This window comes from Dermacentor silvarum, chromosome 1 (genome assembly GCF_013339745.2).
Source record: "Dermacentor silvarum isolate Dsil-2018 chromosome 1, BIME_Dsil_1.4, whole genome shotgun sequence".
Lineage (NCBI taxonomy): Eukaryota > Metazoa > Arthropoda > Arachnida > Ixodida > Ixodidae > Dermacentor > Dermacentor silvarum.
This window is the reverse complement of record NC_051154.1, coordinates 131,078,526-131,106,159: the sequence shown is the minus strand read 5'-3', so window position 1 is coordinate 131,106,159 and position 27,634 is coordinate 131,078,526. Positions and strand designations below refer to the sequence as shown.

Below are 27,634 nucleotides of genomic sequence, written 5' to 3'. Positions count from 1 at the left end.
AAAAAGGATAAGGTTTAAATGAGGAAGTTTCAAAAGGCATCGTTAATGTGGGACTTTATCAAAGGCCTTGTCGAACTCTGAGAATAGGGCGTCAACTGGAATATTTAGGTCAAGGTTAGAGCTTTTGTCGTTAAGGGCCCGTATTCACAACCAAGTTCTTCCACTAAAATTGTTCGTAAGAACAGATGCCACGGCCACTTGCGATGCTGAAGTGATGAAGGTATTAGTGAAGGCGACCAAATGGTGAACTGCTCGTAAGAACAACGACCCGTATTCACAAAACCTCTCACGCTGGCATTGTTCGTAAGAGAAAATTCTAGCCAACCCTGATGCCGGATATATTATTAGCGAAGGCGGCAAGCCAATGGCAAAAGCACTTACGAACAAAGAGTTTTGTTAATTAGGCTCAAAAAGCTTAGGAATTTGGCCTCAGAGCTGGCTGTAAAGATAGACCTTTACGAAAACCATAATGATTATATAGGATTGATCAAGTTAACGGCTAAATATTTTACAGTGTGTAGGCAAATTACATGTTCTACGAACACACGCATGGTTAATGCATCTGATAGGGTGGTAATTGCTACATGAAAAAGAAAGACCTTCCTTCAGGACTGGAACAATTTTTCAAACATTCCAGCCCCCCGGTACCACTCCTGATGATAGTGACTGCTGAAAAAATATGACAAAGGAAATTTTATTGTCAGTGTGTGAAGCTGTGTTCATCAACAATTAAGTTGGATAACGGCTATCATATATTGACAATGAAATTCGATCACTTCCAAGCGATCGCGAATACGTGACGTCTTGTAATTGAGAGTGTATACGCTATACGGCACATATAGGCTTTCGACCGTGTTCCCCATAATCGACTAATGTTAAAAATACGTAATCTGGGTTTCGACGAGAGAACGACTGCTTGGATCTAAGAATTTCTTAACAGTCGGTGTCAGTCAGTTAAACTTAAGGATTGCATATCTAAACCGACACGAGTAACATCTGGGGTGCCGCAAGGGAGTGTACTGGGTCCTCTTGTATTTTTAGTATACATTAATGACATAGCCTCTAACATAAGTTCGTCAATCCGTCTTCTCGCGGACGATTGTGTTATTTATAAGAAAATAACTTGCATGGTCGACGTCGCAGAACTACAATCTGATCTCTCAAGGTTAAAGGAATGGTGCAGTAATTGGCAAAGGGAAATTAATGTCGAAAAAACCAAACACTTAAAATTTACTAACATTTCTTCTGCATGTTCAAACTCTTATAAAATAAAACACAGTAATAGAAAAAGTCACGTCATTTAAGTACCTGGGCGTCATAGTTACTTCCGATTTAAGCTGGGCTGCCCACATCGAGCATATTACCAATAAGGCTTTCAAGAAGCTCGGCCTACTTAAACGACGCTTGCATTTCGGTAATAAAGATACAAGACTGCACGCTTTCAAATCATTGATTCGGCCCTCTCTAGAATATGCTTCTATCATATGGGATCCTCACCGGACAGGTCTTACTAACATGCTCGAAATGGTACAGAACAAAGCCGCGCGGTTTGTCACGTCATCCTATCCACGTTGCACAAGCGTTTTATCACTAAAAGCTGAACTTAATCTAGCTACGCTTGTCATGCGCAGGCGAAATGCTCGACTATCGTTTTTTTACTCACTTTATCACAGCAACACAACGTTCGCCCAATCGCACATTTTTCCAGCCCCTCATACGTCAACCCGTCTCGATCATGCGCACAAAGTATCACCCATTTTCGCCCGGACTAAGAAGTACCAAAATTCGCCTCTAGTATTGTGCATAAACGAATGGAACTCCCTGCCGTCCAACATCGCCGAGATATCAGATGCTTCAATGTTTCACTCAGCGCTGCTGGGCTATTTACAAAATGGAAAACATTCCTAACCTGTATCTGCCTGTCTTTGTTTCATATACGGTATTTGTACGCTATATGTATGCAGTGTTCTTTCCAATGTATTGATGATCAGTGGTTTAACGGCCATGTAACAAATCGCTCTGTACTCGTTATCAATGTATTTCGTAGATTATTTTTTTTCTATGCTATTCTGGATACCTTGGTTCAAATTAACTCGCTGTTTCTTTTTTCTTTTTTTGTTGTAAGTATTGTTGCCTTCTATTTATATTGTTTATACATTATATTTATGTACTCACCTGAAATTCCCCCCTATGTTATGCCCACTAGGGCCTTTAGGGTATTGAAATAAATAAATAAAAACACGTAAATGCTTACATCCTTCCTTGCGGTTCTCCGTATGGGACGAGCGAAATAATTGTGGAAAAGAGAGGGAGAAAGCGAGGTAATAAAAAGCAGGCTGGCTAACCAGACGCACGTCCGTTTTACTAGCCTTCGCTGGAAACAGGCCGTCAATGGACGAAAAAAAAAAAAAAAAACCCTTAATGTAGAGGTTACTGCAGCATATAGCCTAAATATATGGAGATGACATAAAGAAAGTAACACGGCGCATGCCATTCCTTTGTCTGTTTTATATCCTGTACATAAAGTAAGGCTGCACACTATACTGTAATCATGAACGAACGAACTGCGATGAAGCCGTTGTAGAAATAAGGGAAATGTGCATCTCGCACATTCGGAGATGCGCATCGAATTGTTGTAGAAACCAGTCGAGTTGAGCAACTGCAGTAACGCTCTCGTTGATTGCTACATCAGCGACGCACACTGCGATGTTCTAAGGATCTTTGCCTCTAAAAAACGGTATTCAGTATTTCCACGTTCATTTCTGTGTGCTACACCGATGTGGTTATATGGGAAAGTTGTTGCAAGAAGATCTGCTGAGATTCTGACCACGCTGAATTGTTGCTCCGCTTTACTTCGCAGCTATTTCATGAAATTTATTTATGCATTGTCGGCAAGTGGCGGACTAGAGGCACGCAAGTGGTACCGGGGCTAAGACTGCAATTCCAAGGACACCTGTGCTTTAGAACTTAAAAAAAAAAGAACATTTTCTGCTACCATCTTCGGTTTGGTGGATCACACGCAGGTGAATACGTCTTTGAAGTTGAAAACAGTCCAAACTTTCAAAGCTTATTTAGGCGGGAAAATTCGAATAAACTTGTCTACCAAGCGGCGCGAGGTGTTGCTAAAATTGGTTTTCTCGAGTTGTGGAAGGAATGACCGGGAGACAAACATCACTGCGCGAATGGACGGACACTGTATAAGGGAAAATCGGAAGCATAAAGAAAATACCGACGCTAGTAACTGTCCCCCGGGCACCTTTCCAGATTTCAGTGCATGCCTACGGCAGGCGGGCACGTTCCTTTGTGGGGAGGGTATGCAGTCGCCGCTTGCGCATGGTGGGGGACAAGAGGGGCCGACGTTGGTCGCTAGAACCGATCACTAATGCCGCCGAAGAGCTTGGAACAAGTTTCTATTCACGGAAACCTCGGAGTCACGTGATGCGTTGGCACGTGACCCGGGGCGCGTGCAAGACATGCCCCAGGTGGCGCCTTGGCCGAAGGAGTCACGTGCCCGATCCCGCGGCGCGCGCTCGACGCGCGCCGGCTATTTCTGGACTACCCCCGGTCGTACGCGCGCGCTGTGGCTGTTGCTGGTTGGCGCGGCCTCCGGGGCGTGCTCTGCTGCCGTAGTTTTATTTCATCGGTGGCGGCAGGGAAGATGGTGGAATGTTAATGCTAAACATCCTCTCCACCACGGCGTGCTGCTCGAGTGACAAATCTGCCTCGTATCGCGCAGCCACTCTGGAGCTTTTCCGTCGTGCAGTTCGGCTGACAGTGTGGAGCTTTACTTGCGCGCGCAGGAGGCTTCCGCCGCCGCTACCCGAGAGACGGCGCCAGATGTGGCGTGCTGCGCAGTGATTGCCGAGCACGGTGTTCGTTTAATGAGCAGCGCGCCTCTTCTCGATTCGGAATGTCACTCCGTGGAACGTAGCAACAGCGACGGTGTGGCCACGTATGGGAGGGGATGGGTCCGGAATTGGGCTTTTCTGGGGGGTCAGGTATTGCGGGCGCATTTGGGGCGGGGGCTGTTTGCTGCTACCCCAGTGGTGGCGATGCGTCTGCCGCCGGAGGGGCTGCGTGGCCCGCTAATGCGAGAAAGATGGCGGGTTGCGATGTCCCCTCCGGACCAAATGACCGACCGGAGCATGGAGCCTGAAAAAGAGGAGATAAACGCCTCGGCGACGTTCTTGTTTCCTGAGCTGATGCCCATCCTGCTCCCACTACTAGCGGCGCATTTCTGATCCTCCGCACCGCGGTGTTTCCACCGTATAACCAAGGTAGCATCGACTGCCATGTGTAAACGGATACTGAGAACACGAAGAGCATGACTTACTCTCATTTATTTCCTATTAAAATTTTTTGCATGCACTGTTCTGTGACCTGTTACCACAATTCGCCGCCGAAAGCGTACTTGCATGCGCTCAGAGGCTCTGAGATGTTGTTTGCATTTGAAGTAGCACTTCGCGAAAAAAAAAAAAAGATTGATATAGTATCCTATAACTGTGTTCTCATGCCGTAACCTTAGTAGACATGCTTACTCTCCCGCTCTTGAATCGTATCTCTCTCGGTCCGTCTCGCGAAGCATCAATCTCAATCGTCTTGTGAATGATATTTTCTAAAATCACCACAGGACCTGTATTTGTGCATAAAAGCTGTGGGAACTGCTGGTACCTTGCCCTGTGGCGACGTGCTGCACGGTGCTATCGACTTCACCGGATGGCACACGCGCAGACTTTGACAGCAGGTAGAAGAAGTGGGCACCCTGGGTACCGCCCAATTCATGGCTGATTTCTCAGAGTGGGCTGCACCATTTCACAGAGGATCAACCAACCAACCTGCGGGACGGACTGCGTTCATACTAATTTGCTTTAATTTATTTTCATACTAATTTATTTTCCTCAAATTTTAATTTTCTTGGATCCATGTACCATACGATTCATGGCCGATCCTCCATTAAAGAACGTGATTTGGGCGAGTTGGTTCATAAAGCTTTGCCCAAACGCAGTGCGACTGACCAAAACAAGATAGACCGACAAGACACAAGAATCCTTCAGACGCACGACGGTAGCTTAGTGTCTATGGCACTGCTCTACTGAGTTCGAGGTCGCGTGTTCGATCCCAGTCGCGGCGGCAGCATTCCGATGGGGGCGAAATTAAAATACGCTCGTGTACTTAGATTTAGGTGACCGCTAAGAACCCCAAGTGGTGAAAATTAATCCTAAGTCTCGGAGCATGGTTTTGACACGTAAAACGGCAGAATTCATCTTATTATTAGAACGATACCCCATGGTGGGTTGCGCCATTTCACTGAACAACCAACCAACCTGCGGGCCGGGACTTGGGAGCCGCGGCTTCCTCACGCTGGCGCCTGACGCGGCGCTGTGCTCCGGGAGAGACCATGGACGTGCGGGAGGTCGCGGCGACTGGTGCCCAGCTCATGGCCAATATGCGTCCGCGGGCCCGCGGTACCTGGAGCATCGAGCATCGCGAGTGAGCATCCCACTGCCAGAATTAACAGCAAAAACCTTGATGGCGGGATCGCGCGCTTGAGTAAGCCGAAGCTATATAGGCGACGGCCAGCCACAAAGTTTGAGGAAGTCGCCCCTGTTTTAATGCGGTTAACATTCCTGGAAAACTCCACCCAGTTTGCGGTATGTTCGCTTGCGTTCCGTATCTAACCTGTTTCACGTGCGCTGTTTACCACAGCTTGGACAACTAGATATGTGCTGGCTGCTGTCTTGCCGAGCAGACAACATGGGTCACTGGGAATGTACCCAAATAGAGAACCTTGCTGCTGTCTGGCCAATAGTGGACAACTATTCTTGGGCCACTGAGTATGTGCCCAAACTGACAACTTCGGCACTGCGTATGTACCCATTCTTGGCCATTCCTCCAGGATGGTTGCGCCGCAAGGGGTATGCAGCAAGGGATAGCAATCCTTTTGCGTCACTTGATGGATGGCCATTCATCCCAGCGTCGCCGTTAGATGGTGCAGTCTGCATGTCCAGAGAGAAGCGCTAGATAGGCGCCCGGCTGCATGACGTAATTTCATGACGTAATTTCACCAGTGTTTCCAACCACTTTTTCAAAAAACGCCCAAGCTCGGCGGCTGAAAAAACCCTGTATTACCCTATACGCGGCCTTCACCTTGAACCTACGTTTGACCCTACACACCAACTAGTCGTTCAAATGCTTATCTATATAATTCAAAACAACAGGAATGCTAATATTATTCAACAGGCTGTCGAAACAAATCACTGACACCGTTAAATAAACAAAGAGCAACGTTTTCTAATACCTAAATGAAGCTTCTTGCAACCTACTTCGCATATCAAGCAGTGTTTTATGGCTGAGCGTTCGCACATTTCAGTACCTGCGTTGGAGTTTTGCTTCCATCAGCTAGGAAACTAGAGTCTCAAAAGCTGGAATGTCTTCTGTGGTGATGTTTGGGAATTCCAGTGGCACAAATACACACGATCGCTTTTTGAGTACGGTAAACAAAGAGAAGGCCCAATAAATGATTATTAGCTAATTATTTTGAAAAGTGTACTGCCTTGCATGACCGTAACGAACATACCACGAAAGCAGAATTACCTGTTAATGAATTCCTAAAACTCAAGAAAATGTTTTTCTTCAATACATTTCATTTCAATATAGTATGATATGTTGTTCTTTTTTATTCGATCAACGCTCACGTTGACAGTTCCAGTCAGTCACAGCGAAATTTGATGTGTAAAGTTTTTAGCTCTAGTTTATATTGCTTTTCTTGGTTTGACATTACTCGTGCTTTAGAGAGTTCTTTCAGTGGGAGAGTTAGAGGTGCGGTAAATGTAATACTGGCGGGTTGGGCCAACGTGAACATATTTCTTAACTCTTCCTCTCCGTTACTATGTCTTTACCTCCCGAATTTTTGCCCAGAATGATGCCGTTGACTCCGGCTTTCGCGTCGCCGGCAACATTAAGAAGGCAGCGTATTTCCTTCTTGTTCAATTCTCCCTGTATTAGGCAACAAGTGATGATTATGCATCAGAAATATGGACAGCTTCGTTCTGGTCTCCATTCCAAGATCAAAAGCTACTAGAATTCATAAGAAAATTGTCCAGAGGATGGCCGTCCTTGCTGAAGCTCGATGGCAGCTGTCTCATAAACGAACTGGTAGTGATCTCGGATCTTGGGCGCTTGACTTTGCTTGCCAGCTCAAGAATAAGTTTTACCTCAGGAGCTCCTATCTAAATATATGGGAAAGGAGAAATCGTTTTGCTCACCATCCACTGCGCTGAATTTGATTAGGTATGTCTCATTTAAAAGAAAATGTTAAGATCTACCGACTGTAGGGAGTAAATTTTGTTATTAAGGTCATCACTAAAAAAAAAAAAAAAAAAAAAAAACATCAAGTTTACGGCACTGCATGTAACTGGGGGGTTTATAAAGTGGGAATTTTTCAAAAACCCTCGTCAATATTGTAATATTTTTACGTAAGCGAAAATATTACATAACATTGCTGAAAAAGTAACAACGTGAACAGTAACAAGAAAACCGAGGCGAGGGGCGCATTGCAGAGTGTCGAACGCTGAAAAAAAGAAAGGGCTAATCAAGTGTCGACGCTATAAACAAGACAAGGTGGACGTAATTGGGCGTGAAATACGATACGAATTAGATACGAAATGAGTTAATAATGAACATGAAGAAGATACAGAAAGATATAGTATAGAGATATATAATCAACGTTTATTCATTGATTCATTTGAACCACCATGTGCGTCGACCTTGCCTTCTGTAGCGTCGACTTTTTTTTTGTTGGCCTTTTTTGTGTTTGAAGCCATCGAGCGCACGCTGGTCTCTATACCAGTGCATTCAAGGTATACTTCAATGGCGTGTGGGTGTTGGGATGGGCCACATACCGTCGCCTGTCTAGCTGTTCCAGATAAACTACAAGCGTCTTCCTCGAGTACTCTGTTCTTCAGGTTGACCGACCGCTAACTGCTTGCCTCTGCGCTAAGCTTATTCCCCTAAACAAGGTTTAGAGGCTGACTTTGCTTTCGGGCTGCAGCCAAGCTGGGTGCCAAGCCGAATCTACTGATCACCTACGACCCCATGAAGCCGACTGCAGAAATCAACCAAGCTTACCGGGGCCGGCGGAAGCCTAGACGTCGAGCAACCGGGAGAGCCCCGGCTTACATTTGGCTCTGGCTGTGCGCACAAATACTTTGAACGGCATCGGAATCACTTGTCAGAGCGGAGCCACGGAAGGAGCCCAGGCTTGTGTCCGGGAAGCAAGTCACATTTATGGCCCTCTGGCACCTGGAAGGCCTTGGATGACTCGGACAGTGCCTTCCTTGCCATGTACACGTTCGGTGCTCCAGCAATGAAGTTCTTGCCCGGTGGATTGCTGAACCGTCGATACAGGCCATAGCGGGCCAGCACCATCGCCATCGCGGAAAGAGGGGCAATGCTGGAAGTGCTTCAGAGCCGTTCTCCGGAGCCGCCATTTTCTCGCGATGTTAGAGCCGCGGTGCAAGCATAGGGATAACGTCGGCACTAGAAAAAGCGCAGTTCAGACAACAGATCCAGCAACAAGCAGACAGGCCTGAGAGATCAAAATTTAGCAGTAGAAAGCTTTTATTGGAAAAAGGCAGCAGAAAATGTCCCTAACAACAAGGCAGCAGGGCCCGATGAAATCCCAATACAGCTAATCAAAAACCTCGGCCCGAAAAGCAAGGCACTGCTGACTAATGCCATAGAGCAAGTGATTAGAGCAAAGAAAATTCCCATTGGATGGCGTGAAATCAAGATGAACCTCATCTACAAAGGCAAAGGAGATAAGGATAAGACGAGCTCGTACAGGCCAGTTACAGTAACGTCGGTGATATATAGAATGGCAATGCAAGCCATAAAATTAGAACTGTCCAAGTGGGCGGAGAAAAACGATGTATTGGGGGAACTACAGAATGGGTTCAGGCCAGGCAGACGCTTAGAGGATAATATGTTTGTACTAGGTCAGTGCATAGAGATTTCAGTAGCTCAGAAAAGACCTTTATCGATAGCATTTCTAGATATTAAAGAAGCTTATGACAACGTAGACAGGGAATTGTTATGGGATATTCTTCAGCACGAAGGCATACATGACGATTTCGTGGAGCTGCTGAGGGAGATATATAGACACAACCAAGTACAAGTGGTATGGGAAGGTCGAAAAGGTAATGAAATGGTGGGAATTCACCAAGGATTGAAGCAAGGATGCCCTCTGTCACCATTGTCGTTCACGCTTTACGTTAAAGGGACACTAAACAGAAACGAGAAGTTCAGATGGAATAAAAGAGGGACCTTCAGGAATGCATGCAGTTTTTGTTGGGTGCAAAAATATGAGTTATTAGCGGAGAAATTCGTAAACAAAGACCAAGTACCTCTTCCTCAATTTCTCTCACCCCAGCTTTGGCGCTGAAGCAGTGTCGTCACAGATTTCATTGCTCTCAGCGAATCAGAATGCGCCATGATACGTCACCACTTGCGTAAACGGCCGATGCGCTGGCTGCATCATGGCTGCATGGCTGCTGCGTTTGCGTTCGCCGCGATGGATACGGTTGCTGCCGCTGAACGTTGCAACGAAGAGCTCGCCAGGGAAGCAGGACTGCATTTCAGCGATATTCAGTGAAACGGAGCGCTAAATGAGCCTCCGTGCTGGAACGGTATGAGTTTCCGCGTGCGTTGGTGGTGAGCCGCCGGCCGCGCCGGCGGAAAGCAGAGCTTCGTTTTCGTCGACGGAAGGCGTGTGTCCGGTCCGCTAGGCGACGATGTTCGCGACAGAACAAGCGTAGAAAGTTGCGCACGTACTCGGTATGGTTATTTCGTGGCTTTATTTAATTACATTCAGCACTCACCGAGCCGCCAGTTTGCGGCTGCAGGGGCACCGGTAGGGGGTTTGATGAAGGCCGCATTAGTTGCTCGAGAAAGGACTGGCTTCTGGGGCACGCCAAGATACTTTTTTGTAGGATTCTACACATAATCCGAGGGCGAGAAATGCAGAGGGTACACCATCGGTTTCTCTGGCTCTTTTGCTGTTTTATCATCGGCAGAGCACTGAGCCATTGCGAACGCCGGGGAGCCGGGGCTCATCGCGCGGCACCACATGAAAGGACACAATCGGGTCAACACTGCCACTGCCCCTGAGCAAGTACCTTGGGTCATTTATACAGCCCTCAATACTACACACACGATGCATTTTCTGGCTGTTTCCCGCGAAGTCAACGCTTTTCGAGCCACGCAACACGCATCCAAACACTGTAGAGCGGAACAGGCGCGCGCGATGATGCATGGACCAAAAACGAAACTACCAAGCTATCACGACCGGATGTAATGCCATGCCATTTTTTCTTTAATTTTGCGATAAACTTGTACTTCCTCGCTTGTAGCGGGTTAAAAAGTTGGCAAATGCTGTTTATGTACGTTTAAGGTGTATTTCATTTTGCGTTTTATTAACAGCGATAAATCACTCTCGACCAATCGCGACCGGTCTACGTTAGTAATCTCCGACGTCACGAACGTGTAGGACGGGAAATTCGAAGGGGCCTCAGCACCTATATATCCTTCAGTTTTTCGCTATTTTCTCGCTTATTAAACATCTGTTCACCGTAAGAATGGTATGACTGTGATTGTGATAGGATAATCTACCATTAAAGCTCAACTTCCGGTTTCTCTTTAGTGTATAGAAAGACGACTGGAAAGCAGCGAATTAGGTTTTGATTTATCCTACATGCGCAATGGACAAATGGTGCAACAGAAGGTCCCTGGACTGATGTACGCAGACGACATTGTACTACTAGCGGACAATAAAAAAGATTTACAGATGCTTGCGAATATCTGTGGGAATGCAGCGACAAATCTAGGCCTTAAGTTTAGCACAGAGCAATCAGGAATTATGATCTTTAATGAAGAGACGAGTAACTTCGTGTTGTCAATTCAACAGCAAGTAATACCTATAGTGAAGCAATATAAGTATCTCGGCGTACACATAAACGAAGGAAAGAATTACTCAAGCAACCACCAAGATAACCTGAAAATAAAGGGGAAGAGGAATGCAGCAATAATGAAACACAGATCACTGTGGGGCCACAATAAGTATGAGGTGGTGCGTGTAATCAGGAAAGAAGTTATAGTGTCAGCGCTAACATTCGCAAATGCCATTCTATGCTTAAAATCGGATATCTTGTCGGGTTTGGAAGTTAACCAAAGGTCAGTAGGCCGGTTGGCTTTGGGAGCCCACGGTAATACCACAAATGAGGCAGTGCAGGGTGACATGGGTTGGGCCTCTTTTGAAGTCAGAGAAGCACAGAGCAAAAATAGTTTTGAAGAAAGGCTCAGGAACGTGGATGAAAAGAAATGGGCGGCTAAAGTGCACAAGTATCTGTACATGAAAAGCGTGGACACAGAATGGAGGAAGAGGTCAAGGAAGTTGGCAACCAAGTACAGGATAATCGAAACTGTAAATAGACAACCAGGAGTTATCAGAAAGAAAGTGAGAGAAATAGAGACCGTGAATTGGATGTAAAGAATGGAAACAAAAAGGACAATAGAGATTTACAAGAATGAGAAGAAAGAAATTAGAAGGGAAAATCTCTATGATCACACAAAGGGCAGTGTCTTGCTATTTGAGGCTCGAGCCGGTTGCCTAAGGACCAAAACATACCGGAGCAAATATTCGGAACAAGATGAGGCGTGTGTATGCTGCAGTAAAGATGCAGGGACCACTCAGCAAATCCTAATGGAATGCGACGGGATCTATCCAGCGAGAACCGTAGGTAACGTGCAACTCCCAGAAGCGCTTGGGTTTAAAGTGGAAGGAAACATAAACAGATCAGCCGTAGAGATAAGCAAGAGACGATTAGAGTACTGGTGGAAAAAAAGCAGGGAAAAGATGGATACGACCTGATCTCTTAAAATCATAGGTAGCGGTACAAGGTAAATTTTTGGGGAAAAAAAGAAAAATAATAATGAGAGGTATACAAAAATGCTAGATAAAGAACTTGTATAGTATACCTGATTTAATCAAGCAGGCTAGGTGACTATTTGTCGCCGCCCCGTTTCAAAGGGGATGCCAATAAATCATCATCATCATCATCATCATGGCTGTGAACTGCGAGCACCGCGAATCTCTGCACTGGCGGAAGCAGGAGCGGTGGCAATCAATTGTTCTTCAAGCGGACCGTTGACTCTTAAAATTGTTAAGTGCATGCTCATTTCACTTTTGCATTATGTACGCATGGTGAACGCAGTAGAACACGCGTCGGACCGAGGGCACGCTTGACTCTTCTTAAGTTTCGCGGTATCGTGGTCGCGACGAGGGCGACGCATTTTCGTTTGCGGAAGACGTATGCATTGGTTTCCGTGCGTCGTAGAGCGATATATTTTGTTAGATTAAGTGTTCTAGCAAGTGCCAGCCATGGTGCAAGATAATTAGTGCCAATAGCATCTTACAGCTGCATGTAACGTCGCTGCGCGCTGTCAATGAGCCTTTGCAGTGACATGACATCGTGTTGTGGTGAAGCTTTATAGTTGCTGACAAAAGTAAAACAAGGTATAAAACTAGATTTGATTCGTACCTCGACAAACTTATCCAAACAGGGTAGCGCTTTTCGAAATGCGTTTTGCACCTCGTGTAAGGTTACTGAGTGAATGATGTGATGAAACTAGCAATATTGCCGCGAAGCACTGTTTGTTTCCTTTTGAACAGCCTTTGAAAGCTTCTCTAAATTTTGTAATAGCCTCGATCGTTGGCTACGCGATACATGACCAAAGCGCGCTTGCTTGAACTTGCGGAGCCCTTCTGCCACGCAAAAATAATCATGATCTGGTTTCCTAGCGTTTCATTTCTTGCAAACTCATCGCTCGGCGCTGCCGCGTTGGTGCAGTGGTTACGGTGTTCGGCTGCTGACGCGAACAACGCGGATTCGATCGTGGCCGCGGCAGTCGCATTTCAATGTGGGCGAAATGCTGGAAGCCCGTGTACTGTGCGATGTCAGTGCACGTTAAGGAACCACAGGTGGTCGAAATTTCCGGAATCGTCCACTACGGCGTGCATCATAATCACATCGTGGCTTTGGCACGTAAACCACCAGCAGTTATTATGACGAAACTTTTATGTGTCTCATGCGGAGGTGTTTTTTAAAGCGTTGGCAATGGCCTTGTCGAAAACCCGGCGTCACCACGGATGGCAAAAAAAAAAAATATGTCACGTGGTCCTATGAAAATGCATATACCCGATCACGTCTGGCGCATACCTCCATACCCAAGTCCGGGATATGCGGGTATGCGTGACACGGGGTTTTACATGCAGCGAAAGCCTATCATTTGGTAATGTATAACCTAATGTGTAACTTAATGTATAACTCCATGCATGACTAAATTTGCAACAGGCTTTCGCCTTCAAGTGTTGCAAAGAGTGTAACACTGATCGGAATGTTTAAAAATTGGCGCTCGCCACATTCCTGTCAAGAATGCCGACGACGGCACAATGCCGCCCTAACAAGTAGCTTTTGTACATCGTTGCTACTCACTCAAACCATAGAATAAAGAACCAGCTTCTCAAACCGTGAGCATCAACAACACTCACCCCCCCCCCCCCCCCCCCCCCCCCCCCAGCGCCACGCACAAAGAAACACAAGCTAGTCCGCCGATTCCCACAGTCCACGCCGAGAGGTGGCACCTGGTGTCGAGAGTATAGGAGCGCGCCCGCAGCCTGCGCACGAGGGTAAAATAAGTGCTGCTACGGTAGTCCTGCTGTGAGCTTTCTCTAGGCGACTGTCGCAGCACATTCGCGGCTAGTTGACAACGAGGAAGCGACTTGAGGGGATTGACTTCAGCAAGGGCAATGATCCCGGGATGCTTCATCGACTTGGCGTTGGTGCCCATGCCGGGCTTGGCGGTGCTGTACGCGATGCCCAAGGCGCTGAACGTGATCGCGGCCACGACACCCATGATGCCGAAGAAGGTCGCGTTCGGCGGGCGCGTTCGGCAGCGCCATGTTCGCCATGTCCACGCCGGCGCTGGCTCTCCCGCTGCTGCTGCTGCTCGTCTCGCATCAAGGTGCGTAGCTACAATTCCTGGACCTCGCAGCAGCAGGAGTCTTCTAAGCTTCAAAATGGTGCGCCGCAACCCCCGTGTTTGTTTGGTTGTTTCTTTGTTTTCCTCCAAGAGTGGCTCATACCTACTGCGTCTTCCTTTTCTTCTTTCGTTGGGCTCCCAGCCCATAGCGCGCAGTTATACCACCTCGAGGATTGCCGAGCGGCCGACAGCGAGGAGTACGTCGGCACGGGAGGCGTTGCGCCAAGGTCTGTCGAACTGGCATTTGAATTTTGGTTCCATGGCGGCACCTTTGACCCAAGGCGCTGAACGTGATCGCGGCCACGACACCCATGATGCCGAAGAAGGTTGCGTTCGGCGGGCGCGTTCGGCAGCGCCATGTTCTCCATGTCCAGACCGGCGCTGGCTCTCCCTGCTGCTGCTGCTGCTCGTCTCGCATCAAGGTGCGTAGCTACAATTCCTGGACCTCGCAGCAGCAGGAGACTTCTAAGCTTCAAAATTTTGCGCCGCAACCCCCGTGTTTGTTTGGTTGTTTTTGTTTTCCTCCAAGAGTGGCTCATACCTACTGCGTCTTCCTTTTCTTCTTTCGTTGGGCTCCCAGCCCATAGCGCGCAGTTATACCACCTCGAGGATTGCCGAGCGGCCGACAGCGAGGAGTACGTCGGCACGGGAGGCGTTGCGCCAAGGTCTGTCGAACTGGCATTTGAATTTTGGTTCCATGGCGGCGCCTTTGCCTTTGAAGAGGATACAGACGGCTGAGGCGCATGCGGCGCTGTTTGTCGAGAGGCCACGTACCAGGCAGAGCTGAGCAACGGCGTCAAAGACCTGTCAGGGTCGAAATTTGGAGACCCCGACCAAAGGACGCAGAGGGCGTGGCCTCTCGTGTTTTCGAACACATTTCGTGATTTTTTACTCGCATCTCTCCTGATTGAATAAATGCGTATGGCTAAAAAAATGTGTGCTCTGCAGGTCTTTCCAAGTGCACCAATCGCACCAAGACGTTGTCGTAGTCAAAGCATGCTCAAAAGTCAAATGTCCCTGAAACCCCACATCAAAACGGACGCTTCCGATCAGGTGCTAGCTTGTATAACAGACATTTCTTTTCTAGAGTAGCGTGGCATATGAGACACGTTCCATGTGCGTATACCCACTCGCCAGCTGCATGTTTACCTTCTGAAAAGTACGGATTTAGTTCAATTCGAAAACGCACGCATGTGTAAAAAGTAATATGGCGACTTCTGTGGGCATTTTCTTCGCGCGAAATAGCTTCGAAGTGGAGCTGATTCCGTTGAATCAGCCCCACTTCGGTGTTAGGTGGTGACCTAACTTATAATTGCAGTTGGGTCGCCGCTACTACAATAGGAGCTTCAAGTATGCCAGGGAGGACGTGAAAACGAAAAAAAAAAGTCACAGTTTCGCCCTAAGGGCAAAGCAATGAATGCGATAGCAACACAGCAGGCGCGTGTGAAACGGTGGTGTTGATGAGAAGCGCTTCCCGTGGGCAGCGCGTGCGAAGGGACACACCTGTAGCGCTGCACTGCCGATCCGGGCAGCATTGCATGTGTAGCGTGCGTTGGAAAATGTGGCCCGACTATTACTAACTGAATGAACAAGCGTGGTGTGAGCGCGCACAAACAAAAATGAATAGATCACACTGAATGACTGCAGACAACGACTGTCAAAATGCTGGCAGCAAGCATACGCCGCAGCGGGCGAAGGTACGTGCGGTCTATCGCTTCAACGTAAACTGAGCGGCTAATGCCCGGCGCATAAAGGTCAGAGCCGTGTGGAGATAAGAGACGGTGCGGACGAGCGACGAGCGCGGTTGTTGGCAGAGTTGACCTCTCGGTTGATGAATGCGCGGAGCAAGACTTAGCGCATAGGGTGGCCCGTGAGGGTGATTTCTCATTTTCTGTGTTTTGCGCTGAGCAACAGCTGGTTATAGTACCTCAGGAACGCAAGTGCTGAGAAGCTGCTACAGAGAAACACCATGTACATGATGGCGTTCCAAGCAGACATTGCGAGCAGCCTGATCACTTGTAACAGAAATGCTCCAAAAAAAGTGCGGTAGGCCAAGCAATGACAGCTATCAATAAGGCCACACCACAGTCACTTCCAACCGCTGCCATTAGGTATGACAGGTACGATCGCTGGCACCTGCCCACACCAAATGCACAGGGTTGCCGCCATGAGGGATGCGCAGCCATGGAGGAAGGAAAAAAACTAGGAGGGAGCATCACATGACAATCTTGAAGCCTAGGCATAAAAAATTTAGAGGAATAGGATGATGGGAAATAGGCCCTCACGTGATAGGCAAGCGGTAGATTTTACTCGGCTCGCTTCGGTAGCTTCGGTTTCGTCTGCAGTGGGGGTTTCGATATATGCGCACATAGTCGGCGTGGCAAACGCGCGCTGACGTTAGTGAAAGTATTCATGTGTGTGAACCTGCTGATTCTCGCCACTTAATTAGCAGACAGGCACCAAGGCTGTTGTGAACGAAGGCGTCGGTTAACCGGCATTGAGCCCAACAATCCGGGAGGACCACCTCATGGACGACTGGTTGCATTTCGGGGCGGTATCAGGGAAACAAGGAAACCTTTCACCCTGCAAACATGTGAAGGCAACCAAGCCGCCCTTCTGACGACGATTCGTTGCGTTTGGGGACGTCTTCTGGGAAACTATGATGCCTTTCGCCTCTGCTAAAATGTGCAGGCGATTAAGCGAACGTACAGGCCGGGTCCAAAGCGACTGTTTTCCCACGGGAAAAAAATTCGTCTTGTCTTGTGCCTAAGGATAGACTGGCGAGCCGGAGACTCCGAACATATTTAGGGCCGTGCCTGCCCGTAGTTAAGGTAGTGCAGTCGACACTGTTGCTCTGCTCAAAGTATTCGGCTTCTTAGCAGACAGGCGAGGACTCTCGTCAGCAGTAGGCGCACCTGCGTGATGAAGTGTTGTGTGCCAGGATACCCTAATCAAACAGAAAATCGGCGCGATGGTCTGTCCTTCCATAGGTAAGCACAATGAACGTTTATTTTATTTATGAAAATGGAACTGCAATATATTCGCTAGTGACTACGTGCTCGTGTGAATTATAACTGACGAAATAGTGGTGCAATACAAGTCAAGTGATTTTTTTTCAACTTTGTCTTAATTCCCACAAAGTGTTAAACATTTATTTCTCCTTAAAGTACTTTTATCAGCTACTGTACACTCCTAAAAAGCCCACGATGTGATACTATTTATTGTCAAACAATTACATTTCCTGCTCTAAAAATGATTATTGACTGAATTTTGTATGTATTTCTTGTGGCTGAAAACAATCAAAATTGCAATAAAACCAATTAATTGAAGAAACCATGAAAGATTAGTCTTCACGTAACATACTAAGTTTTGCAATAGTCAATAAGAACAATAATGTCGTAGAGAATATTCTGCATATAGTAACTCTGCTTGTGCGTCCAAAGTTCAATCATCATGTTGCAAAGTTCAATCAATTCCTGTGTTGAGGCTAAATACCATTTTTCTTTGTTTAAGAAGATATGGTGTTGGTTGACAAATTTTAAACAACATGTAAATGACAGTGGAGATGAAATAACGCAGTTGTACTTTAGATTACAGGACTTAACATCATTTTCATTCATTTATTGGTAGTACCCTCAAGGCCTGGAGGCATTACAGAGGGGGCGTTACATTACATTATGTATGTGTTACAGCTATGTCTATGATATTTTTGTGTGAAATATGCACTGCGAAGTTACTACAGCTCCATTTTCCCTGAGATTCAATTAATTGTATGTGTATTTTACAAGCACACTTAGATCGAACATAGTTTTCTACACAAAAGGATGCGGTGTGTAGGGAAAGCATGCACAGATCATGCGAGGCATTTTGCATGACTCTGCAAAGGTTGCCTAAGTTCATTCCACAGCAAATGTTATTGTTGAACCTTAAAAATATCTGGTGGGTTATTCTTTAACTGCAGACGCTTGCCAGGGACGATGCCACAACAATGAGTCAACCTTAAAGTGAAGCAGCTGCATCCACGGGAACATCACAGCATCAAGATGAGCCAGTAAGTTGATGCACAGTTGTATACAGCTACAATGTATGTTTCAAGTTTGATCATGCCTTTTTCATGACTGTGGTAGATGTCCCCCACCATTCCTGAAGTGAAGTATGCTCTTCTTATATTCAGGCAGGTCTCTCTCAAGCCACAATGGACATGGACATCTCTGAGGGCTTGTCTGATGTGCTAGCAGAGCGTACTGCTACATCTGCTCGTTCGTCCTTCACTGATTCAGACATCGCTGATGAGCCTTCCGAAATCCAACATCTCCTGGGATGTTTGATTGTCGTAATGATCACAGGGCTTGCTTAAGACGTTTTCTCATATGTGTGCCTTATTCATGTTCTGATCTGCGTTGAAAAAATCTGGTGTTTCCCTGTAATAAATATTTTGGATTTTACCTTTAAAGTAATTATTGCAGTTTCAAAAATGCATATGTGACTGTCATACAGCTTTTTGTAAGATGTTTTCGACAGATTTAAAAGGTCTATTAGTAATGCTCAGAATGAAGAGAAAGATAGAACTGTTCAACCTATAATCAGCTACATTACAGCCCTTTTTTGACACAGGTGACAAGCATACTGCATTCAAATTTCATTGTAAACACTGGCAAAAGCAAGTGCTAATGAATGAAAGCCATATATGCTATATCATAACCTCATTTTAGTAAATCTAGGATAAGTACAAGATAAGGAAAATAAAACTAAGTGCAGCAAAGCAGTGTTATGCAAGATGAAAAACTACTTTCTTTTCAGTAAAGTTGGAATAAGGAAAACACACTCCTCTGAATTATACTTCAGCCATGTCCTCTCATTACACACGTAATTAACACTCTTGCTAGGCTCCAACATTTACTACAGTAATAAAATTTATAACATGCGAACTGTGCTGGTAAGCTTTATCAACATCATTTTTTGGGACAGTAGATAAAAAATACAGTACATAGCCACCAGCCACTGATCTCCCTAACAATATCCTGCTTGCTGGTCATTATTATGCTTAAATTGTAAATGAAGGCAATGGTGTCACTATTAGTCCTGGGTTTAAGATTCAACTGTGCATCTGGTATTTCATTTGCGCGGTCAGCAATTTCAAGCTATGTTGCAGTAAACAGTCCCTTATTGCACTTGGTGCATTTTGTCCAGTCTCCCAGTCCAAGGCCCTCCAGGACGCTCAAGGGTGAAGCTTCTGTAGCGCCGCCTACGCACAACCCAGCGACACCTCGAACAGCAAGGCATACTCTACTACAGCGTGCCTCATAATCAGAACTGGTTTTGGCACGCAAAACCCCAGAAAGAAGAAGAAAAAGCAAGGCATACTATGGTAAGGATAATACTCGACCACTACAATTTTTACATACTTGTTTCCTTAGGTAACTGCAAGTGAAGTAGCATTTATTTTCATGGCAACTGTTTAATAGCTGAAGCATACTAAATGTCACTCAGTGAACTGCACTTGGACACTAACATTTATGATCATGGCAACCATGTAATTAAAAGCTGAAACATTCATATTCACCTGCAGCGGTATGAGTTTACTCAAGGTTTGCATTAAACACCAATTGGCGGCCGATAATCCATTTTCAATTTATCTTTTCCATTCAAATGACACAATGAACTAGAAGACCAACAGGTTTCTCACAATTTTCTATGCTCTTTATTTGTTCGATCGGTCATGATACAGGCAGACAAAAGTGGTCTTTTGTGTAGGAATATGAGCTTAGTATATTTTGCCCACTGAAACTAAAAGGCTTCTGTGAAACATCTCGCGTTGAACTATGCTACATTGGCCTCTTCTGTGTTAGTTGTTTTGTACTTTTACCTTTCCTGCCCGGGTTCAGATGGTCCTGCAGTATTTTGCAAATAAATAAACAAACAAAATTAAGTGGCACTAGCAAACTTGTGTGGATGGCAGTTTTATGCCCTCACAGTTTTTAAGTTCACAAAAGTGTAAACGGAAGCCGTCGTGAGCATGGTAATGACCTAAAATTTAGCATTACATTCTTCATAGCTTGCAACAGAGTGTATGCCACAACAATTAAGTACTTTGTTCTGCGTACGTGATTTGTGTCATGTTGGTTGCTCATGCACCTGTTACAGTGTGTGATATTTTGCAGCCACAGCCAGCCGAAGACACGCCTGAAAAAGCCTTTCTGAGGCATGAAGTATGGCGTTACTCACAATTACAAACTGCGACCAAGAATAAGATCAAGACTACAGCAATCGCATCACCGGCTTTGGCAAAAGGTTGCTCATCTTCAAGATGTCATAGAAGATTTGTCTGAGAATCGCATTGTGGGAAATGAGGATGTCTCCATGTTGCAGATTCTTGGTGGGGCAAAAAAAGACTTGCTCATGTGTCAACTGCCACATAAGTCTGGTGCAGCAGTGTTACCCGCTTACTCGCCAGAGCTCAGGACATTTGCACTGAATTTGCATTTTTATTTCCCTAGAGCATACCGATATATGTACGAGCTGTTGTCAACACATGCCTCCCGCATCCAAAGACACTGTGTAAATGGTATCAATTCATTGATGGGGCTGCTGGTTTTTCAACAGAGGCGCAATGACTGCATTGGCTATGAAGGTAAAGCACGGCCACTCCACATTATGCAATCTAGTTGTGGATGAGATCACCATTTGGAGATATGTGGAGTGGGAGGGAAAAAGGTTCCATGAATATGTTGACGTGGGCATTGATGTCAATGATGACAGCTTTCCAGTTGCCAAAGATGCATTTGTTTTAATGCTTTTTGCAATCAATGGCAAATGGAAGCTGCCGATTGGCTACTTTCTAGTGGATGGCCTTGGTGGTGAGCAGAGGCGCAATTTGGTGCTGCAAGCTGCTAGCTTTGTTCACGAAAAAGGTGCACACATTGTGAGTTTCACCTGCGATGGCACTGCAACGAATTTGTCATTGCTGCACAGCCTTGACTACAAGATGGACCTGACTGAGCTGGATGCTTCTTTTCCGCATCCAGTGACAAAAAAAGCCTCTTTTTGCCATGTTGGATCCTTGTCACTTGTTGAAGCTACTGCGGCACACTCTGTTTGATAAGGCTATTGTGATATGAACAAACAGTTCATATTGTGGAAACACATTGATGAGCTGCATGAAATCCAGTACACAGAGGGCCTACATTTGGCAAACAAACTTAGACAGGCACATATCAAATGGAAAAACCAGCCCATGAAAGTCTCATTGTTGGCTCAAACAATTAGTCAATCGGTAGCAGATCATCTTAGTGACTGCAAAGCTCGAAAAATTCCAAAATTTTCAAATTCCTTGCCAACAGAAGAGTTTATCAGACATGTCAACAACACATTTGACATTTTAAATTCAAGACATCCAAGGCAAGAAGAATAGAAAAGGCCGCTGTCTCCTGAAAATATGGCTCCTGTCACTGCATATGTCAAAGAACTGAAGGCCTACTTTTGCTCACTTAGGGAGTCTGCAGCTGGTAAACTAATGACAGGGACCAACCAAAAGACCGGCTTCATTGGCTTTGTAGTGTGCTTAGACAGTCGTCTATACAACCACTTGGTTACAGAAAATGGCCTATTGGCATATCTTCTGACTTCTAAGCTCAGTCAGGACCACCTTGAGTTATTTTTTGCTGCAATAAGATCATTTGGGGGCTGCAATGACAACCCAACAGCAAAGCAGTTTGCAGCAGCATTGAAGCGGCTGATAGTTTGCAATGAGGTCAAGGACATAATGGCAGAAATTGCTTTCTATTGGAACACATTGAAATTCTCTTTGTACGCTCCTCTGAAAAACCATCCTCCATCGATGTAATTAACTTCATTGCCCCTCGGAGAAGCTCTGCAGCCAGTGAACCACTCACGGAAGCAATTTTACAAGATCATGGCTACTCTGCTGACCGAGGCAGGGTGTCTGAGCTTGGGTGTCTGCGACTCACAGTACAGGAAAAACTGCTACACAAGTTTCCTCATAGGTGAATTATGTTCATGATCGCCCACACAATTAATTCCTTTATCCATCAACTTCGGCTGTCCCACCAGGTTCTATGTTAAGGCATTTGTTTTTTGAGTGACGTTGTAAAGTGCATACGTATATTGTTCAAGAGCGTTGTATGCAGACGTCAAACTTTTATAGAGGGAAAATGTGATACCTTATTGTAAATTGTGCAAGTACATGTTTGGTGTCCTGCTGAATGCTGTAGCTTGAATCACCTGCATGCGAATTCTGCTTAAACAATTGTCCTGTTCAGCACCAAGCTAAACAGTATGGACAATGACAGTAGGTTAGTTGGCCTACCTTTCACTAGAGCAAACTGTGTGATGACATGGATATGCTGTGAATGTTCTCAATGCATTATGCGTGAGCTAAGTGTACTCTTGAGGATGACAATGTATTTTTGAAAGTTTGATCCTGTATGTCTTTACCTGACATTTAATGGAAATTTACCTCTGTCACCTGGAATACCATTGGTTTTACTATTTCCAAAATAATTTAATGTGCTCACTTGGTTCACTTGCTTTACAATAGCCTTTTATGATGCCAGATTCACTGTAACCACGAAAATTTGGTATATACCACTCAATGAGTGTTTTAAATACCGTGAAATATGCATTTATTTGAGGTTTACAGTGTAATAGAGCCGCCACCTCTTAATTTTGCTGTGTGTTGGCTCAGCTTGGAGAGTGATAATGTTTTTCTAGGTATGGTGATACAACATAAGCTTTTTTGTACATATTACTTCCAGCAAAATGCATTGTATTTTAAATTTGACATACTTAGTTTGTGGGTCTGACCTCACATCAATTCTTTCAACTTTGACTTTGTGAACCATAACACCCCCTTTTTTTATTTCTGCATATCTATTGCTTATTTTTCTGACAAGCACAATCACCGAAGCCTCTCTCTATTTGTGAGTAAAGCGCAGGTATAAATATTATACAATTATAGCCCTGTAGTGAAGGCGTTGCATCCAAGGCATTGTAAGCAAAACTGCAGCTACGTACAAGGATAGCTAATCCCATTGACCAGTTTTATTAAAGGTATCAATAGTACGTGTGATATAGTTTACTTTGTATAACATTATTATACAAATGTCCTGTGGCATACAATTATGCTAATACTGATACCAAAGAGCAGTGGCACAATAGGTTTTCCTACTTGCTGTTTATAATTTTCTTTTGTGTATAATCTTCGCAATGTACTTAATTTAAATTATAAATGTGGCTTCCTTCTGTATTTGTGTGAAATCTTCTGGCTTTTATAGGTGCAATAAACATTGAATAAAGATTGAAACAATTACTGTGGTCATAAAAATGTGCTTTCCATAGTACAAGTACACCAGCAACACAATGAATCCACAAGTGCAAATAAAATGAATGCTGACATTTTTCCCTTGCCACTATGTATTCAGTTTTCATGCCGTTTCACACAAGCAGAGGAAGAATGGTCCCCCTGGCAGTGTTTGACTCTAGGACATAATTCTGCTGTGGAGCTATACTCGCATTCGAAAACAGCTGAATAAACTCTAGATAATGCACAAATTCCGTCCATTTGCTTTATCATATAACGAAAATGGATCGCCGAGGCACGTCTCAACAGTGTCGTTGCACCACACAATCTTAGAAAATAGTGCACGTAAATCTGAATAAACGGCGACGACTTCGGCGTTTAGAATGCAGGCTAATGCCATTTATTTCTCTAAAAATAAAAGACGCACACCAGAGCCTTTTATTAAGTGAAAATGCGACAAAAAAGTGTCCCTCAAAACATCTTGTTTCTTCCTAAATGCAAGACGGCAGGAGAAAAATTAGCAAGATAATACGCACCGCAGCTTAATGTGCACAATGGCTGATTTGACGAAACTATATATATATATATATATATATATATATATATCACCGTGATCATCATCAGCTTGTATTTATGCCGGCATCATCGCGGAAAGAGGGACAACGCGGAAAGTGCTGCTGTGAGCTTTCTCTAGGCGACAGTCGCAGCACATTCGCGGCTTGAGACTTGAGAGGATTGACTTCAGGAAGGGCAATGATCCCGGGATGCTTCATCGACATAACGTTGGTGCCCATGCGGGCTTGGCGGTGCCGTACGTGACGCCCAAGGCGCTGAACGTGATCGCGGCCACGACACCCATGATGACGAAGAAGGTCGCGTTCGGCGGGCGCGTTCGGCAGCGCCATGTTTTCCATGTTGAGGCCGGCGCTGGCTCTCCCCGCTGCTGCTGCTGCTCGTCTCGCATCAAGGTGCGTATAGCTACAATTCCTGGACCTCGCGGCAGCAGGCGTCTTCCAAGCTTCAAAATGGTGCGCTGCAACCCCCGCGTTTGTTTGGTTGTTTCTTTGTTTTCCTCCAAGAGTGGCTCATACCTACTGCGTCTTCTTTCGTAGGGCTCGCAGCCCATGAGGCGCAGTTATACCACCTCGAGGTTTTCCGAGCGGCCGACAGCGGGGAGTACGTACGTCGGCACTGGAGGCGTTGCGCCAAGGTCCGTCGAACTTTGCAGAGGATACAGACGGCTGAGGTGCATGTGGCGCTGCCTGTCGAGAGGCCACGTACCAGGCAGAGCTGAGCAACGGCGTCAAAGACCTGTCAGGGTCGAACCTTGGAGACCCCGCTGGGCGCAGAGGACGTGGCCTCTCTTGTTTACGAACACATTTCGAGATTTTTTACTCGCATCTCTCCTGATTGAATAAATGCGTTTGTCTAAAAAAAAAAAAAAATGTGTGCTCCGCATGTCTTTCCAAGTGTATCGCAGCAAGACGTGACGTGGTGTCCTTGAACTCCACATCAAAACGGACGCTACCGATCAGGTGCTTGTATAACAGATATTTCTAGAGTAGCGTGGCATGAGATACGGTTCACGTTCTATGTGCGTATACCCACCAAGGTATATACAGGGTGTCCCAGCTATCACGCAGCACGATTTAAAAATAGAGGAACGGCGTTAGGCGAAGCAAACCTAGTGCGTATTGTTTCCAGCACAGTGTAGTAGCCGCCAGTAATTTTTTCGTTACTAATATTTAATTAGATAAACGTAATTAATTATCTAACTCGAGAAGTACTGTCCTAATTATCAAAGTGTCAATGATAAAATTGTACATCAACATGAAAAACTCCCGATACAGCTTTCTGTTGCTCAATACGTGCTACATAAATTTGTTTTTCAGAGTGGGAAAGAAGCCCAGGAATACACGCAGAATTGCCGCGCGACTGGCCGCTCGAGGCACTTTACGTGTATTTATGATATTTACGTGTATTTATGATATGAGCACTGTCAGTGCTCATATCGAGAGCTCGCACTACGCGGATTCTCAGCAAACTCGCCGCGACCTAGGTTCGGCCAGCGTCCTCCTGCAATTGAAGAATACGTTGCCCAGCAGCGCGGATCCTCATCAGCTCGACACCAGTCACGCTCCCCTTCGCCGCGGCGGTTTTCTCTGACTCACCGTACGTATTCGAGCGTGGTGCAGGGTCGGTCGCCCAGCCCGCGCCGGGAAAACTAACCACAGCGGCCTTCGGGGGCGAGGCCGCTCAGTCTGGACGTGCTCAAGGACCCCTGCTGACGCGTACGTGGACCGACGATACATCGACGACGACAGTACCTGTTGATTACGGAAAAATTTCCTTGGACATTCCTGTATTGCTCGACGGTCGTGAACTGGCTGCTCTAGTGGACACTGGAGCGGATTATTCAATAATCAGAGAAAAACTGGCCACCCTTCTAAAGAAAGTGACGACGCCTTGGAATCAAACGCCAGTTCGTACACCTGGCGGGCACATTGTCACACCCCTCGGCATGTGCACGGCACGAGTAGAGATTCGCGGCTCTACGTTTGTTACCAGCTTGAGCATTCTCCCTCAGTGTTCTCGAGACCTAATCATCGGCATGGACTTTCTTATGGAGCACGGAGCTATCATCGACATACGACAGCGCCTCGTCACTTACCCGACAAAGAGCGCCGCAGCGACGACCAACACCATCCACCCTCGAGCACCTCTTCGTGTCATTGAAGACGCTGTCACGTTACCACCGCGTGCAAGTGTCGTGGTTCAAGTGGCATATGTGACAGACGCTTTACACGGTGAAGCGGTCGCAGAAAGCAATCACTCTCTCCTGCTTTCTCAAGGTCTTTGCGTAGCAAGAAGCCTTATTGATATCCAAGATGGCCACTATGACGTTCTTGTCATGAACTTCAGCTACGAACACCGCCACCTTTTCCCCGGTACTGTCATCGCCTACGCCAACCCGATCGCCGATGTCAGTGAATGTTTTATTTCCGAGGCAATCGGGACTGCTGAAGCACCTCTACCTTAGCACGTGACACGTGACAATATGTTATATATTCAGAAAAACAAGATTAAAGAAAAATTAAGCCAGTTCTACGCTTGTGAAATGTGATGAAACAGCTGAGCTCTGCAAGCGTTGGTGTATATAGCGTAGTGGGTATGACACTCGCCTTCGGACCGTGAGTACCCGGGTGCAAATCCCGCCTCACCAAGAAAGATTGTATTGTTTTTCTCTCTCTATTATTGCGATAGCAATTATATGGACACTCAAAGCGGATTTCTGCCGTCGGCGTCGCCGTCGTCGTCATCGTCGCCGTGAGGTTCCGTATGACGTCAACGGCGATGAAAACGTTGCCGCGCGCCGGACGCTGTATGTGCGAGTGAACGGGCGTGAGGGACGCGCGCTTGCACGGGGAGCGAACGCACGGCGGAGAACAAACGCGCGTTCTGCGCCGTGCTCCCTGAAGGGCTGCAGAATTAAGCGTCTCTTTCCTCCTTTAGAATCACCATATATATAGAGAGAGACAGCAAACGCGACTTGTTCCGTCGCGCGAAAGGCCGTGAGGGGACGGGAGTGAGGGAGGGGAGGCGACGTTTAGCTGCGGCACCAAATGCGTATTTATATAAAAACGTTGCGAGGCGAGAAGGTGGTAAAGACTTCCGACTCTGCTCGACGAGTTTCCCGTTCTGATCTCGTCGAAAACCTCCGAGCCACCCCCAGAGGCCCTGGCAACAGTCACCAACGTCGCGCGCGTTCGGTGCGAACGCGGGCAAAACGGCGACGGCGTCGACAACAGTTCTGCGCGTTGCTGGTGCTGCTGCATGTCCAAGTTTATACAGCTGATAAAACTACTATCTTTACTCCGTATAGCTCTCTGCTAAGTTGCTATCGCAATTGATGCTTCGGCTTTCGGGTGAAACTGCGACATTTTTTTCTTTATTTCTCTCTACCTCTTTCTCTGTCTCTCTCTTTCTTTCTATCTCTTTCTCTGTCTCTCTCTCTTTCTTTTTCTCTCGCGATCTCTCGCTCTCATTTTCTCTTGCTTTCGCCCATAGCAAACTGTGTTGCAATCGTCGGTACAATGCAACCATATGGTTCGCATTAATGCATGCTCTGCAAGCGTGGGTGTACAGTGCAGTGGTTATGACGCTCGCCTTCGGACCGCCTCACCAAGATAGTTTACTTTATTTTATTTCTTTCTCCAT

At 46.1% G+C, this 27,634-nt stretch overlaps 2 protein-coding genes across 3 annotated transcripts in view; both read left to right on the top strand.

The window, feature by feature from the left end:
* The first annotated feature begins 13,692 nt into the window (after positions 1–13,692).
* LOC119450390 (uncharacterized) overlaps positions 13,693–27,634 on the top strand; it is a 171,382-nt gene continuing 157,440 nt past the window's right edge. Inside the window, exon 1 of the mRNA XM_049655306.1 lies at positions 13,693–13,767. The gene's annotated coding sequence lies outside the window, so the exon portion shown is untranslated. The remainder of the gene's footprint in view (positions 13,768–27,634) is intronic.
* LOC119450400 (uncharacterized) overlaps positions 13,713–27,634 on the top strand; it is a 169,982-nt gene continuing 156,060 nt past the window's right edge. The window contains exons 1-2 of one of the 2 annotated variants that reach the window (XM_049655332.1): positions 13,713–13,984; positions 24,289–24,384. In XM_049655332.1, the coding sequence (XP_049511289.1) occupies positions 13,865–13,984; positions 24,289–24,384 (216 nt within the window). In that variant the 5' untranslated portion in view covers positions 13,713–13,864. The remainder of the gene's footprint in view (positions 13,985–24,288; positions 24,385–27,634) is intronic. The other variant, XM_049655320.1, reaches the window with a different exon arrangement.